The 16,726-nt window shown below is 40.2% G+C and overlaps 1 protein-coding gene across 5 annotated transcripts in view; it reads right to left on the bottom strand.

Annotated features, from left to right (window-relative positions):
- Window positions 1-16,726, bottom strand: part of LOC122646021 (transcription factor IIIB 90 kDa subunit) — a 100,454-nt gene that overhangs the window by 17,897 nt on the left and 65,831 nt on the right. For all 5 annotated transcript variants that reach the window (XM_043839474.1, XM_043839475.1, XM_043839476.1 and 2 more), the window contains one exon: window positions 16,123-16,203. In XM_043839474.1, the coding sequence (XP_043695409.1) occupies window positions 16,123-16,203 (81 nt within the window). The remainder of the gene's footprint in view (window positions 1-16,122; window positions 16,204-16,726) is intronic.

Raw genomic sequence — 16,726 nt, 5'->3', positions numbered from 1 at the left:
TCTCCGGACGAAGAAGACGATTGGTAGAGGCCGAGTATCGGGGGGGTTATATCTTCTTGAGGATACATTGTTTGTCGCATGTTCGAGTAAATTATCCCCTCATCAGATACATTGTTCGCTGGGTCATCCTTCGTTATATTGTTTGCAGAAACTTTATCCTATTTTTCGTCCTCCATCAGTTTTAAATTGTGAGTCATGACAAATTGGGAAGCTCCACCATGTGAGTACCCACATAGAGTCCATAAATGGTTCACACAACCTTCTTCTTTAGTTCATTTCAATGTGTGGGGGGCGTTGTCCTGTAACGTCCACACTTAGCTTTAAGTATTTTGTTACATTTGTTGATGACTAGTCTCGTGTTACATGGCTTTATTTAATGAAATGTGGGTCAGAATTATTTTCTATATTCTTTGCATTTGTTGCAGAAATTAAAAATCAGTTTGCTTGTTATATCAAAATTTTACATAGTGATAATGCTCGACAATATTTTTCTACACCGTTTACTGACCTGATGACTACACATGGTATTCTTCATCAATCTTCTTGTCCTGACACACCCAATAGAATGGTGTGGCAGAACGGAAGAACCGTCACTTGATGGAAGTCACCAGGTCCCCTCTCTTTGAAATGAAGGTGACCAAATCCTTTGGGGCTGATGTCGTTTTGACTTTTGACCACATGCTATCTTATCAATCGCATGCCCTCTTCCCTCTTCTTCTTTTGGGTGGTGGTATTCCTCATACTTTACTTTTACCTTCCGATCCCCTTTTCATTTACCACCCCGTGTGTTTGGGTGTGTATACTTCATTCGGGACCATCATCCTGGATTATCTAAGTTGGACCCTAAAGCTATTAAATGCATTTTTGTTGGATATTCTTGTGTTCAGAAGGGGTATCGATGCTACTCTCTTATTTTTCGTAAATATTTCATCACTGTAGATGTATCTTTCTTTGAGTCTCCTATATGGATGAGTCTGTTTTGGAATCTGGTTTGGATGACGATATTCCTACATATATTGTTCAGTCTCATGTGTTTACCCCTCCTGCTCTTGCAAATGTTTACAGCCATCGTCCGTGAGCAGAAGCTACCCCTACTGATCCTCCGCCTACTGCCACGTCTTTACCGTCTTTAGATCCTACATCAACCCCTAGTCTTCCACCCTCTGACTTGGATCTTCCCATTGCTCTTTGCAAAGGTACACGTCGGTGTGTTCAACATCCCCTTTCATCCCATGTTTCTTATTTTGGTTTATCTTCTACTTTTCGGACATGTCTTTCTACTGTTGCATCTCAACCTATCCCTAAGACCATTGCAGAGGCTTTATCTAGTTCTGGCTGGAGGACAGCTATGGAGAAAGAATTGCTAGTTTTGGAACATAACCGGACATGGGATCTTGTTCCATTGCCAACTGGGAAATCTGCTATTGGTTGTCGGTGGGTATATGTTGTCAAAGTTAATGACTTAATGTTGATGGCTCTCTTGCTCACCTCAACGCCAAATTAGGGGCCAAAGGCTATGCACAGGCATATGGAGTGGACTATTTGGATACATTCTCTCCGGTAGCCAAACTACCCTTTGTTCGAGTTTTGATCTCCCTTGCCACATCTCATTGGTTGCCAATGCAACAACTGGATATCAAGAATGCCTTCCTCCATGGTGACCTACAGGAAGAGGTCTATATGGAGCAACCTCCTGGGTTTGTTGCTCAGGGGGAATCCGGTTTGGTTTGTAAGTTGAAAAAGTCGTTGTGTGGTCTAAAACAATCTCCTAGGGCCTGGTTTGGTCACTTTATAGAGGTGGTTCTTGAATTTGGTTTGTCACGGTGTAACAGTGATAACTCTCTATTTTATCCAGACCAGTACAGGCAAGATTTTCCTTATTGTGCATTTGTGTACGTGGATGACATTGTGATTACTGGAGATGTTTCTAAAAGTATTAAGAGTTTGAAAGCTCACCTACAACAGAGATTTCAGACTACGGATTTGGGGAAATTAAATTATTTCTTAGGTGTTGAAGTGGCTCAGTCAAGAAAGGGAATATCCCTCTCGCAGCAAAAATACACTCTTGATTTTCTTACAGAGACTGGGATGCAAGAGTGTCGACCCCTTGACAACCCAATGGATCCCAACATCAAACTTCTTGTTGCAGAGGGAGATGTTCTTGATGATCTAGAGAAATATAAAAAATTTGTTGGGAAGCTGAATTATTTGACCTTCAACCTCGACCCGACATTGCTTTTCCAGTGAGCATTGTCAGTCAGTTCTTGTCATCACCTCGGATTCCTCATTAGGATGTTATCCGGATTTTGAGGTATCTCAAAAAGGCTCCAAGACATGGATTAGTGTATACTGATCATGGACATAGACGGGTTGAAGGTTTTTCAGATGCAGATTAGGCAGGATCACCTATTGATAGGAGATCAACTACAGGTAATTATATATTTGTGGGAGGTAACCTTGTCTCATGGAAAAATAAGAAACAGAGTGGAGTGGCTAGATCAAGTGCAGAATCTGAGTACTGAGCCATAGCACATGCAATTTGTGAACTGATCTGGTTCAAGATGCTGTTAACTGAACTTGGATTTGAGGATTCTTCTCCAATGCAGCTATGGTGTGATAACCAGGCAGCGATACATATTGCCTCAAACCGGGTATTTCATGAGAGGACCCAACACATTGAAGTGGATTGACATTTTGTTCGGGAAAAACTTCAACAGGGATTCATCCTTTCATGATCACAATGATGGGGATTACATCATGTATAAAGAAAAAAGACTCCTAAAAAAATAAAACTCACCCGTTAACTAAAACTTATCCAAAGAGGGAAACTAAAAACAATTGGAAACCAAGGCTCTGTATGGTAACGTTCTTTTTAAGCGTTTTTAGTGTTTTTCCGATGTTTTGGAATAGAAACACGCTAAAAACTGTATGGTACGTCCGGTTTGATTTTTTGTTTTTTTAAAACGAACCGGACACTTGGCACACTTTTAGTACACATTTGAAAAACACCAATTTGGTGTTTCTACATGTGAGAAACACTTCTAACAAAATTTCGGAAAAACACCACAACGTCTTAAGTGAGTGAGGGTATATTTGTCTAGTGGCATTAAAACATAACAAATCGACGAAGAGAAGGCTCCTTCTCCCTTCTCTTGTGAACGAAGGTGAGAAGGGAGAAGAGGAAGAGCCACTGTCATCTGCAAACTACACGAAATGAAGGAGGACGACTGCTGCAAATCTCGACGGCCTCTGCAACTCCCGACGACTTCTCTTGCATTTCCCCTTTTTGAAACCCTAGTCTCATGAATCCTGAAATCAGAGGCAAACCACATGCGGAGAAAAGGAGTTATAGGGAAAAGGAAGCTCTATTAACCAACGATTCGGTTTTTTATTTGAACCAGGTTTGGGTAAGAATTTAGAAACCCTGACATTGACAAATCAAGAATCTATTAAACGATAGGATTTGAAGTTATTATTGAATTTATGATTTATTATGTTGTGATGCAGAGAGGTGAAGATGATGAATTTCAGGTTTGGGAACCAGTGAGAATGGAGAAGCTTAAGAACAATTTGGTGCCTATGGGTGGAGGAGATGAACAACTGACGACTGATCTAAACTAAACTGTTTGTAGAGATATTGGAAATGGGTCTCGACCAGGGAAGAGGAAGATTACATGGTCAGATCAGGTGGCTTTGAGGGCCTAGATAGCCCTTCTGTGTTAGCTTATTGGCCATTTTTGTCTGGCCCTGCAACAGTTAATCATCATCATTTGTTAAGAGTTTTCCATTTTTGTTTTCCTCTTGTAATTTGTATAGGGAAAAGAATGAAATTTTATAGGTCTAATGTTTATAAATGGAATTTGATGAAACATTCTCTTCTAATCAAAATTCAGAAATTGTTCATCTTTCTCTCTCTTACTTACTATCATCCTGATTCCTCTGTATGTGGAAGTATAGCATAGAAGCAAAACAGGTGTTGGAATTGTAGATGGGTTATTGGTTAACAATCACTTGCCTTCTCTTTTGAGTAAAGAAAATTGTTTTTCAATATAATTTTTCTGTTGAACATCAATAGCTTCATATTTAGCTATCAGTTATACATTATTAGAAGGATTCTATGTTTAATGTGTGTGCTTTGCTTTGTTCTTGTATTTACTGTGTTGTATTTGAAATTCATGGAGTGGAGGCTTGTGATTTGCTTGGACAAGAAACTGGCGAAAGAAAAATTCCCCACTAAGGGACTACTGTTAGATGTTCTTTTACTTGGTGGAATTTTATGGAACATCACCCACTAACCATGATTCATGACTTCTATTTGTTTCACTTTTTCTAGATGGAAACTGTGGAGAGATAGCTGTTTCCAACTAATCACATAATTTCTTCCTCTTATCTATTTTGCCTGCGAAATTTTTTGGATCAGTGGTTCAATTACCAGATTTAACAAGAAGAAACTAACCTTGATTTATTTGAATTGTCAATCATGTGCTTAATGATATTGACAAAGGGAGTCTCTTGGAGTATCGAATTAATCACATGAAACTTGAATAGTCAATAATGTGCTTAGCTTAGAATTTCTTTTGGGAAATTGAATTTAGCTTGGATTTATTGTTGTTGAGTAGTGACTTCATGTTGGTTTAATGATCTTAATTTTGTGTTGAACCATTTATTTGATTCTTTAGGTTGGGTAAGGAATCTAAAGCAACCATCGCAACCCTTTATCTGGGCTCTTACCATACAGACTCTGCACCTCTTCCTCTTTCTAATTGTGGTGGCCTATCAGCTATTAAGGAAGGAGAGCTGGCTCATAAAATTATAATTAGATTGGGAATTGAAACCTATATTAATCTTCAAAATGCACAGATTCACTTGTATTCGGAATGTGGGGATATCATTGCAGCACAGAAACTATTTGATGCTAACCAGGAATTGGATCAGATATCTTGGAATTCTATGATCTCTGGATACTTGAAATGTGGTCCAATCGAACATGCCAAGAAATTATTTGATTCCATGCCCAACAAGGATGTTATATAATGGAGTGCTATGATTTCAGGTTATGCACAACACAATCAGTTTGCAAAGACCTTGGCCTTGTTCCATGAGATGCAGCTTGGAGAAACCAGGCCCGATGAGACCACACTGGTGAGCGTAATCTCAGCTTGTGCCCACTTGGCTGCTTTAGACCAAGGCAAATGGGTTCATGCTTATATAGATAAATATGGTCTAAAGATCAACACCATACTTGGTACAACCCTTGTAAACATGTATATGAAATGTGGGTGTGTAAAATGCAATGGAGGTCTTCTCTAAATTGGAGGAAAAAGGTTTATCTACCTGGAATGCTATGATTTTAGGACTGGCTATGAATGGATTTGTGGAGGAGTCTCCCAATAAGTTACAATGATTGACCATAAGTATAAGAGCCATGATGTAGGTGGCAATTACGTAATTTTTGGTAAACAACAGAAACGATTTTGTTAAGTGCAACCCATACAGATTTCTGTTTCTTCTAAACTTCAGAAATGTTTTTTTTTCAGGGTTACCATACAGCATTTTAGGACCTAGAAACGCTCAAAAAACACAGAAACACATAAAAGTGTGCCGGACCCAAAAACACTAAAAAAAAACAGAAGCGTTACCATACAGAGCCCAAATATCCTACGTAAAAAAACACATTATTTCCCCAAATAAGATAAATTCCTAAAATCCAACTAGACCCAAAAATTCAAATTGGACCCGGTTTAATAGAGTTTGGGTCGGTCCAAGGTAGTGCACCAGTTGAGCCGGCCCGGTTCATGATTCTCCTGTATCAATTCTCCCAGAGTTCAAAAAAATTCGTCCACAAGTTTTTTAGACGAGAGAATCAAAATTACACAATCAACGTCAACTATCAGTCCACATCCAATTTGTATATAATCCACAAGCCGAAATCCTTGATAGAAGTAACCATGGGAAAGCACATATTCAAATGGATCAACTAAACGATCAACCACCACAATTTCTTGATGTTCATCGTGTTGAGGTTTTGGTGTCTTGATTTCTTGATGTTCAATGCGAGAGTTCTTTCTCTGCATTGAAAAATCTGAGAGAGGTGTGAGGAATGAGCGACTGTAACCCTATTCTCCATTGATAGTGAAACAGATCTCATCTCACCGTGGATGTAAGCAACCTTGCCGAACCACGTAAATTCTTGTACGCATTGTGTGATTGTGTTTACGATTTCCATTCTTCTCTACATCGTGTTAGGTTTTTTTTACACATCGACCAACAGCATCACTTGGATTGAAGTCTGATCCGCAACGATTTCTTGATGTTAAGCCAACGACATTGCCTGGATTGAAACCTGATCATGGAATTTCAATTCTTCGATCGAACTATTGATTTCATTTTGATCTTCAATTGCCTGGGTCGAAATCTGATCGTGGAGCTTTAACTCAGCCTTCAACAATTCATGTTTTGCTTGGAGGACTCTTATGGTTTCGTCAAATTGTTGGATCTTTAACTAAGTCTTCAACCATTCATGGTGTGCATGAAGGATTCTGATGGTTTTGTCATTTTGTTGAAGTATTCTAGTCCACCCTTCAAGACTCATTGGGGTAATGGATTTAAAGAGAAAGAAAAGAAGTGTGGTACGATGGGTGGAGAGGGTTAAACTTTGGAAACTACTAAAAAACGTGGAATAATAATAGAAGGGAAGGGCAATTCTGGAACAGAAAAAAAAATTGGAAGCTAAACACAAAAGAATATCATGTAGGGGGTAAGGGGTAAAATTGGAAGAACAAGAAAATTTTAAAAGGAATAAGGTGGGGGCAGGGGTACTACGGGAAGGAAAACAGAAAATAAAGTTAGAAGAATTGAAGGGAAGGGAGACGTGAAAATGCTGAGGGTAAGATTGGAAAGAAAAAAGAAAAGAGAAAAAAAGGTATTAAATCGTTCGAACAAAAGAGGGGGGAGGTTGTTACCGTATGGGATTTGGACTCTTACTCGAACAAGAGAAGTGGCGTGAGAAAATGGCGGAAGAAGAGGAAGACTATGGGGCTGGAGTTCCGCTTTGAATGGGAGTCTATCTGTCTGCCTGCGATGGGGGTTCGAACCTGCAACGTTGGAGTTCCGCAAAACCAGGTATGTTTTCCTTCTTTCTTTTGCTTCGATTCTCTGGTTCTTTGCTTTTCTTTCTCGTTTTTTTTTTTCTCTGCTGCTTCTGGATTTCTCTGTCTCTCACTATCTCTCCTCTTCACTTTTTTTTTTTAGTTTTGGTTTTGGTTGTTGCTGGCAGAACCAAAAGTGGTTGAAGGGCTCAATCGATTCACGGAGAATGGAAGAAGGCGGTGGGGTTCTGCACTTCTGCTAAGGGAATCGGGAGAGATGGGACTGGGTTTCAGTGGCTGGTGGTTTGGGATTCTTGCGAAAATGGTGGAATTGAAGAGGTTTTTTTTTTCCATCACAGAGGGGAAAGCAAATGGACGAGGCTATTGTGAGTCGGGAGGGTTGGGAAGATGGGTTTCAGTCGATTTCTGTGTTCAAAAGAATCATTTTTTTTTTTAAATGTGGGAACGAAGAATGGGATTGAAAGGTCACGGACAGAATATGATGACAACGGGATGGCTTGGGGTTTTACGGGAATCAAAGGGAAGGTGGGGGTTGTTGCTGGTGTTGTTCGGTCACAGCCATAGAGAAAAGAAATTAGGAAAGAAAAAGGAGGAAGAAGAACATAATGGGGAAAAGAGAGACTGAGAGGGAATAGCAAGGAAGAGAGATTAAGATTCACCCAGGCTTGGGCTCTGATACCAGATAATGGGGGACCGACCTAGTTCAATTGAGTTTGGATCGGTCCAAGGTAGTGCACCAATTGGGCTGGCCCGGTCCATGATTCTCCTGCATCACCCATTCATCTTCACCTGTTATACTTGCAAATGGTTCATCTGCCCTGTTTATGGGCAATGTACAATCTCTCCTACTTCCTCCATTAATCTTTCATCGGTGTTGCATGTTCCTCAATTACCATTGAATTTTCTTTTTGTGAGTCAATTGACTAAAGTTTTACGTTGTTCTGTGACATTCTTTCCTACTCATTGTGTTTTTCATGATCTTCACACGAGGGAGACAAATGGTGGAGGGTGTGAAAAGGACGGACTGTACTTCCTTGACCGTGGTACTACCTCTTCTGTTGTTGTTGCATCTGTTGGTGGGGTGACTCCTCTCCAATGGCACTACCAGTTAGCTAATTTATCACTAGCTAGATTAAAGTTGTTATTTCCCTCGTTTCGATCTGTGTCTAGGTTAGACTGTGAAGCTTGTGAGTTGGAAAGCATCATTGTGCCTCCTTCCCATCTCGCTTTGTGGCTCGTAGTTCGTCTTTATTTTTTTGGACCATTCAAACATTTGGGGTCCTTGTCGTGTTAAGAATAAGAGTGGTTTCATGTATCTTGTTACATTTATGGATGACCATTCTCGTTTTACATGGTTATACCTCTTGAAGGATCGTTTTGAGTTTTTCTCTGTATTTGAAAATTTTGATAACGAAATAAAAACTCAATTTGGCATGTCTATTAAGATGTTTTGTTCCAGTAATGCTTTGGAGTATGTTCAAAAATGAGATTTTTGACTTCTATGTTGCATGTGGCATGATTCATCACACGAGTTGTTCGTAAACCCCACAACAAAATGGAGTGGCGGAAGAATAGGCATTTACTTGAGGTTGCACACACTATAATGTTCCATATGCATGTCATAGATCGAGAACTCGCGAGATCTCGCCGAGTTTCTCGGTTTTTGGAAAAGTCGAGACAAGACTGCCTCCGAGTCTCAAAAGTGCAATATCTCGGCGAGATCTCGGATCTCGGTTTTGACCCTTTTTTTAACCCACCTACCACTTAAATACCTTACCTAACTTGCCAAAACTCGACATATCTCAGCAAGATCTCGGATCTCGAGTTGACCCAAAGTTGAGGCTTCGAGTTGGAAAAAAAAATGCACCAACTCGGCGGGATCTCGACTTGTCTCGATTTTTCCAAGAGCCGAGTTGGTACCGAGACCCGAGTTTTAATACCTTGATGCATGTTCCAAAGCAGTTTGGTGTGAACAAGTGTTCACTGCTTGTTACTTGATCAATCGCATACCTTCATCTATTCTTGCCGACAAGTCTCCATTTTCTATTGTTTTTCCTGGTCAACCTATTTCTTGTTTACCTCCTCGTGTTTTTGGGTGTGTCTATTGTGTTCAAAATCTACATATCAACTCTGACAAACTCTCTCCCAGATCTACTAAATGTATTTTCTTAGTTATTCTTGTACCCAGAAAGGATATAAGTGTCATGACCTTGTAGCCCACAGGTATTTTGTGAGTCTTGATGTCACATTCTTTAAGGGCAGTTCTTATTTTTCGTCACGTCCCTCGGTTTCTGGGAATGAGTGATTGGTTCCCTTCTCTCCCCCATTACAGGTTTATCAGCGGCAGAACAGGACAGTACCACAAGAGGAGGTTTCCCAGGCTCCGACCGTTTTACCACCTCTACCAGCTTCTTCTGGTGAAGCTCCGCCTTCTTCTTCGGCTGATGACTTACTAGTCGCCTTGCGCAAAGGTACTCGTTCCTGCACCAAAAAGTCCAATATTGTGTATTCTATTGATAAGTAAGTATCCCTTTCTCACTTACAATCGTTTGTTCATAATTTTGCCTTGTCTTTATCTGCCAACCCTATACCCAAACATCATACTGAGGCTCTCCGCCTTCCTGGTCGGAAAAGGCCATGGATGTGGAAATGGTTGCTCTCTTGTCTCGTCACATTTGGAGTTTGGTTAATCTGCCACCTAGTAAGGATCTTGTTAAGTGTCGTTGGGTTTACACAATCAAATACCTTTTGCATGGCTCGATCGAGCGGCTCAAAGCCCGTCTGATTTCCAAGGGGTATACACAGACTTATGATGTTGACTACTTTGAGACTTTCTCCCCTGTTGCTTGGCTGAACTCTGTTGGTTTGCTTATTTCTATGGCAGTTAACTTTGATTGGTCGTTGTTTCAGTTAGACATTAAAAATGTTTTTTTGTATGGTGATCTTCATGAGGAGGTTTATATGGAGCAACCTCCAGGGTATGTTGCTCAGGGGGAGAACAGTACTCGGTGTGCAAATTGCGGAAGACAATATATGGTCCCAAACAGTCACCCAAAGCATGGTTTGAGAAGTGGTGTCATGTGGTTTTCACAGTGCTACTCTGATCACTTTGTGTTTATTCGTCGACGTGGTGGCAAATTGGTTGTCTTGGTTGTGTATGTTGATGATATTATTGTTTAAGGTGCTAATGTGGCTGGCATTGCCGAGGAAAAGATTTATTTACGAAAGCATTTTCGGACCAAGGATCTAGGTGACTTCACTACTTCCTTGGCACTGAGGTTGTGAGAAGCAAGAAAGGCATCAGCCTATCCCAAAGGAAGTATGTTTTAGAACTTTTGTCTGACACTGGTATGCTTCACAGCCAGTGGATATTCCTATGGATCCCCATCAGAAGTTTGGCGTTGACGACGATGCTCCTCTTAAGGATGTGCACCAGTACAGGAGTTTGGTTGGTAAGCGGATCTATCTTATTGTCATCAGACCAAACATTTCTTCTATTGTTTGTGTTCTGAGTCAGTTCATGCAGACTCTGCAAAAAGCTCATTGGGATGCTGCTGTCCGAATAATTCATTATTTGAAGGGTGCGCCTGGTAAAGGGTTGATTTATCATCCTAATCGGCATATGGATCCTGGTTGCGTATTCTGATGCTGACTAGGCTGGATCGGCTAGTGATCGTCATTCCACTACGGGATATTGTACGTCTGTTTGGGGTAATCTTATTTGATAGCATAGTAAGAAGAAGACTACTGTTGCTCGGTCAAGTGTTGAGGCAAAGTACAAGGCTATGGCTCACACTACTGCAGAGTTGATTTGGCTCAGGTCTCTTCTCCTTGAGATGGGTTTTCCTATGTCTACTACAATGAAGATGTATTGTGATAACTACACAGCCATATACATTGCTAGTAATTCTGTTTACCATGAGTGGACAAAGCATATTGAAGTGGATTGTCATTTTGTCCGTGATGTTGTCATGAAGAAGCTAGTTGAGACTCCATTTGTTTCAACTTGGGCCTTGTTTACCAAGATGCCCGGTAAACAGGATTATCTAGATTCTGGTTTGTATCAGCACCAACCACATGTATCTCTTATTTTGTTGCTTTTTCCAAAGGACAATTTTTGTTTTTTGGATGAATGAAAATTTAAATTACAAAGAAAAAAGGAAGGAATATACAAGCCCAAGGGCCAAAGAACAAAAGCCAAAAGCCAAAAGCCAAAAAGCCTAATGTGAGTTAGGCTGCAGAAGGGAGATCTGCAGACCCCAGGATACAACAATAAGCTTGTTCCTTGGGGAGTCCTTTACAGGAGAAAGGGGGAGGGAGGCAAGTTTGGTGGAAACCATAGTTGTCATGGCGTCACAACGATACAAGTCGGTAGAGGGGTGTCTGATCGATATATCGACATGTCGCTCGCCATGGCGATCATGTTGACCATGGCAGAATTGTAATTAAATCCAAAGTTGAATGGCAAACTAGTAGATAAATCAAAATTTATAAGAGCAATGGCAGAATTGTAATTAATCTGAAGTTGTAAAGGAGTGACAACTGTAATTTAATGAAGTTAAAGAGAAAATTGAATGGGCTAAACAGAATAGAAATAGAGAATATAGGGGGTTCAATTTAAATAATATAAGTTGTCCTTACTTGCAATTTTAAGCAATTTTAAAGACCTAATATGTCTTCTTCAACCTTGCAATTACACGATAGAAAGAAAAAACTTAGAAACCAAGGCTAAAATAGGAGATTTAGGAAACAGGGAGTGGGTCTAAGGTTGGAGAAGAAACAAAAAAAATTAAAGAAGAATATATTGAAGAGGGAAAGAGAGACAAGACGCCATGGCGCAGGTCGATATGCACATTTGTCCAGCGCCAGGACGCCATGGCGACGATATGGCGACGCCATGACAACTATGGTGGAAACGTCAAAAAAGATGGCATTCCAAATCTTGTCTAAGGAGCGAGAGTTGGAAGTCCATCTTCTAAGATTGCGCTCCATACAAATATGAGAGATAGAGGCACAAAAGGCGAGCTTGCCGATAGAGTCACAAATAGTCTTTCTTCCAAATGTCATGTCGATCCAAAGCCATTAGCGGTGAAGGGGGAGGGGGCTTCTTCTAGCTGGCCAACAGGTACTTAGGACTCTTTTCCAGATGGATGAGGCAAAGGGGCAAGAGAAGAACAGGTGATCTGTGTCTTTGTGGCCATTCCAACAAAGGCAGCAATGGGGGGAGACCTGAATATGGTGGTGGATGAGGAATGCCTGAGTCGGAAGGTAGTTGGAGAGAGCTCGCCAGGAGGTGAAGCTGTGACGGGGGATATGACCTTTGAACCAGACAACTTTGGTCCAAGGGGTGAGAGGGGGGGGGCTCTGATTCTAACCATATTCCAAGCTGAATGGGAGCTGAAGATGCCTGAGGGGGAAGGGAGCCAGAGAACCGAGTCTCCTCTTCCACGATGCCCAGGGGAGATGGGGGGAAGGGAGTTCCAAAGGACCTATAAAGGGGAGAGGGGGTAGGGGGGTCCAGACCCCTCTGGAAATGATGGAAGCAGCCATGGACATTCTATCAAGCCCGGAGGAATAAATCTCACGAGGGCTCACAATCAAGGAGAGGACGCCTGAGGGATGCCATTTGCCAAGCCAAATGGAGGTGGAATGGCCGTCAACAATTTTGCAAGAGATGGCTTCCAAGGCAATGTGCCTAATTTGCAAAATCCTGCGCCACACCCAAGAAGCATCGGAGGGGAGGCTGACCGACCAAATAGAATCTCTGTGGAGAGGACCAGCATAAACCCAATTTGGGGGGCCTCCACATGGCCCCAAAGAAACATTTTATTCCATGATACCCAAAAATTTGAGGGGCCTCCACATGGTCCCAACACATTTAAAATAAATAGACAGACAAAACAGTTACCATAAACAATTAAGTAGATTTCATAGTTCAAATCTCACTACTCTACCATACAACTCATCAATCAATGGCTCATCTGTCCAGCAAGCATTTCACATGCCTTCATACTGTGCTTGTAGAGAACATATCTAGCATCTATGGAACTAGCCAGTGTCTATAGATGAATCCCTAAAGGGGATAATTTTTTAATGTTAATCAAGAAAAGTCAGTCTCATGGACATTAAACCATACTATGGAAGAGGGATTTCGCTAGAGAGGGAAAATTGCCAGTTGCCACTTCCACAGTCCTGTCAGGATAAGCTTTCAACTTGAGGTTCCGCCTCTTTTGAGCCACCTAGATGATTCATCTAGTTAAACTGACAGATAAATGGGCAATGCCCCTTTGGATAAACCATGTGTCAAGTTTCAGGACCTATCTCCACTGTATGGCCCACCATTATAGGGTATTTCTTCTCGTATTTTCAATAGGTTCCCTAAAGTTGTCAAAGTTGGATTCTAATTCAACGTTCAAGGCTTTATATCTCTACATGGGTAAATTGGACTCAGTTGAAACCAACCGGGTAAATAGACGATAGCATGGATAACATGGACCAACCAGGCATACCGTGCCCTAGTAAAACTAGTAATATTAATAATGGAAATAAACTCCCCTTCCTTTACTAGACACTATGGTCTATCCAAATTCCACAAAATTACTGGAGTATTGATTAGGAATAGTCCACATGTGCTTCAGACTTCAGAGGAGGCACACGTGGTGCCTTCCGCCCCATGTTGTAACATGTTTAAGGCAATGATGAATCAATGAAATTAAGGGACCATCTATTTCTTAGTTTCCCTTTCTTGAAATATTTGTTCAATTTACTTTTGTTGATTCAAATGGATTAAGTTTTTCCATAGGACCTCATTGATCTAATGAAACATTGACTGGCGGCCCTCTTCTACAAAATTGCAAGATTCAATCACAGAGTAAATTTTTTACTGATGAATTTATTGATGAGAACAAAAAATTTAGTATAATCAAAGGAAGAAGGCAAACAGCCCACATGCCAATAAGAACTATATAACATAGTAGTACACCTCCAAGGAGTTGCACCAATAGCCACCTAATTAACAAGAACAACATGAGAGTCTATTTCTCACATGTGCAGACTATGCTGAGTCTCAAAACCCCATGCCTGCGGCCAAAGCATCTGCCAAATCATTTGTCATTCTAGGCCTCCAACGAAAAGAGGAGTTCACTGGAAGTCAAATGCCTGATACATCCAAGAATGGATGAAGAACATTCTTATTGTATCATTGTAGAAGGAAAGGTTTTTCTTCTTTTTTTTTCCCCTCTTCGATAAATGTCAGAAAAGAGGAACTCAAGGAGCAGTCTAAGACAGGATCAATCCAGCCTGATTAGCAGGATCTTAAGACAGAGGAATATTAAATAGTGGCTTTGCAATTATTGAGGATTCCTGCCTGATATCATCTAAAGGAGAGGTTTGTGGCATTGGCCCAGCATCCATCATGGAAACAGATCATTAATTTTTGGGATAGTTTCCCCTCCCCCCTCCCAACCTGGTGTGGTGAAGTTCAATTTCAAAGGATCCTCAAATGGTAATGTTGGCCCTTCAAAGAATGTAGTCCTATGCAAGATTAAGATGGTAGTATGGCACAACGTTAGAAGTATATCTGATAGGCAGAGGAAAACATTTCAAAATGAATAAAGATACTGTCATTACCCTTTCACCTTTCCTGTGTTAGAGATGGACTTCCTGTACTGCAATAGAAGGTACTTGTCAAGATGATATAGTTATTCTTGGAGATTCTCACATCTTCATCCAATATTGTAAGACCAGTGTGAAGATGATATGGTTATTCTTGGAGAATCTCACATCTTATCTGGAAGACTCATTCTTTGACTTCCTTCTTTAGAATCTCACAGTAAAAGGTCGCAATCAGCAAATTAGTGGCTGAAGAGAACCTTTTCCCAACTTTTTATTGTAAAGCTTATTTTGGTTTGGGTTTATTTTATTCCAAGCTGAGTTGGCTCCTATTTTCTTATTGAATGGATGATGTAATAGGTTGGTTTGGAACTTCCTTCTTGTTAGGTGATGGAAGCTCTTATTTCCTATTGGTTGAATAATGTAAGCTGTCTCTTTAGCCAATCACAGGATTTTAGAGAATCTATAAATACATGTAAGGCCATTAGGCCACCATATCGATTTCAGCAATAAAGATATTCAGATTTCTGGATTTTAATCTATGGATTCAGTGGTGTTATTTGGTGGATTCCACATGAAACTAAGGTGGATTCATTAGTGGAAGAGTGGATTCTCTTCACAGTTTTTGGTGGATTTCTAATCTGTTATTATATCTCCAACTTCAAGTCAGATTTAATCTGTTTTGCAGTTCCAGTTCTCTGTTCTGAATTTGATTTCAGTTTGATCTGATGAATTCTTAGCTTCTGACCTAATTTTCTCTAACTTTGACATATCAGTTTCTGTTTCCAGCAATAACTTTCCATCGATTTTCAAGTTTCAAATTCAACTCAACTTCTTCAAATTTGATTTTTCCTGATCTGAACTGAATTTCTTTTACTGTTGAAATCATTACTTTGTAACTTGAACTGAATTCTACTCGAATTCCTAAAGCATCTGAATTGGTTCTGCAGTTATAGAAATTACTTAGTTGCAGCAGGATTCCTCCATATTTTGAGATCTGAACATCAGATTTACACCATACTTTGCAGTCTTGTTCTACTTGTTAATCTGAACTATCAATCTAAGTTTCAGGCTAATCAGAGGAGTTCTACTTACGTTAAGTAAATTTCAATAATTCTGGTTCATGTTCCTTTTTCTTTTAACCTGCAATCATGTCCCAATCTAATCTCCTTCTAGAATTCTCCTGGTTCGGGATTAGACTATTAGTACTGCATTAATAAGCTAGCTAAACAGGGGGTTTAAGACGCACAATGTCGGCTGAGTTACCTACTGTAGTTGGACACAGCATTTTATATGTCAATTTGTCTCCCCTAGATTCTGATCAGTCATATACATTTCCCCTTTTCTCAAAAAAAAAGATCAGTTATTATCCAAAAAGAAAGAAAAAGAATGGGTCTTATACCTCAAGATATTCCCTGTTCATTTCTTCCCATATGATCTTTTTATAATGTTTCTCCTCCTCATTGTGAAGGTACCCATCAACCTATGCAGCATTTGAAACTTTTTAGGTTATAAACCTTACCAATTTGAATAGAGAAAGAAAGGGAGGTGAGAAGAACTGTGAAAAGCACGCATGAAAGTAAAGAGACAAGGAAAATGGATATAAAAACAAAAAAGACGTCCATGGATGCAACATTGAGGTCAGAACCATTCCATTGAGGATGGGAACACCCATGATTTTGAAGAATTTAATTAGCAGAAGTAGATTCCTCATGATTTTGATGTCTTTGGAGACAAAAAAAAAAAGGAAAATAGTCGGATGACCCACCTTGATGACTAACCAGACCAATCCTACAAAGGGAAAAATAGTATTGAAGGATAATTAAAGTAGCTGCACATACCCACTGAGTGCACTTACGTAAATACCCCTGATTACCTTTTTCCACTGTTTGATTTGATCAGGTGAGCTACCCGTGGGTGATGTAATCATTCCTCAGAGAAAAGGGTAATTAAGAGGAAATATGAGAGATTCAAGGGAATTGAACATTGACAACTATGCTAAGGCC

Source organism: Telopea speciosissima, chromosome 11 (assembly GCF_018873765.1).
Source record: "Telopea speciosissima isolate NSW1024214 ecotype Mountain lineage chromosome 11, Tspe_v1, whole genome shotgun sequence".
Classification (NCBI taxonomy): domain Eukaryota; kingdom Viridiplantae; phylum Streptophyta; class Magnoliopsida; order Proteales; family Proteaceae; genus Telopea; species Telopea speciosissima.
This window is presented reverse-complemented; position numbering and strand designations above follow the sequence as displayed.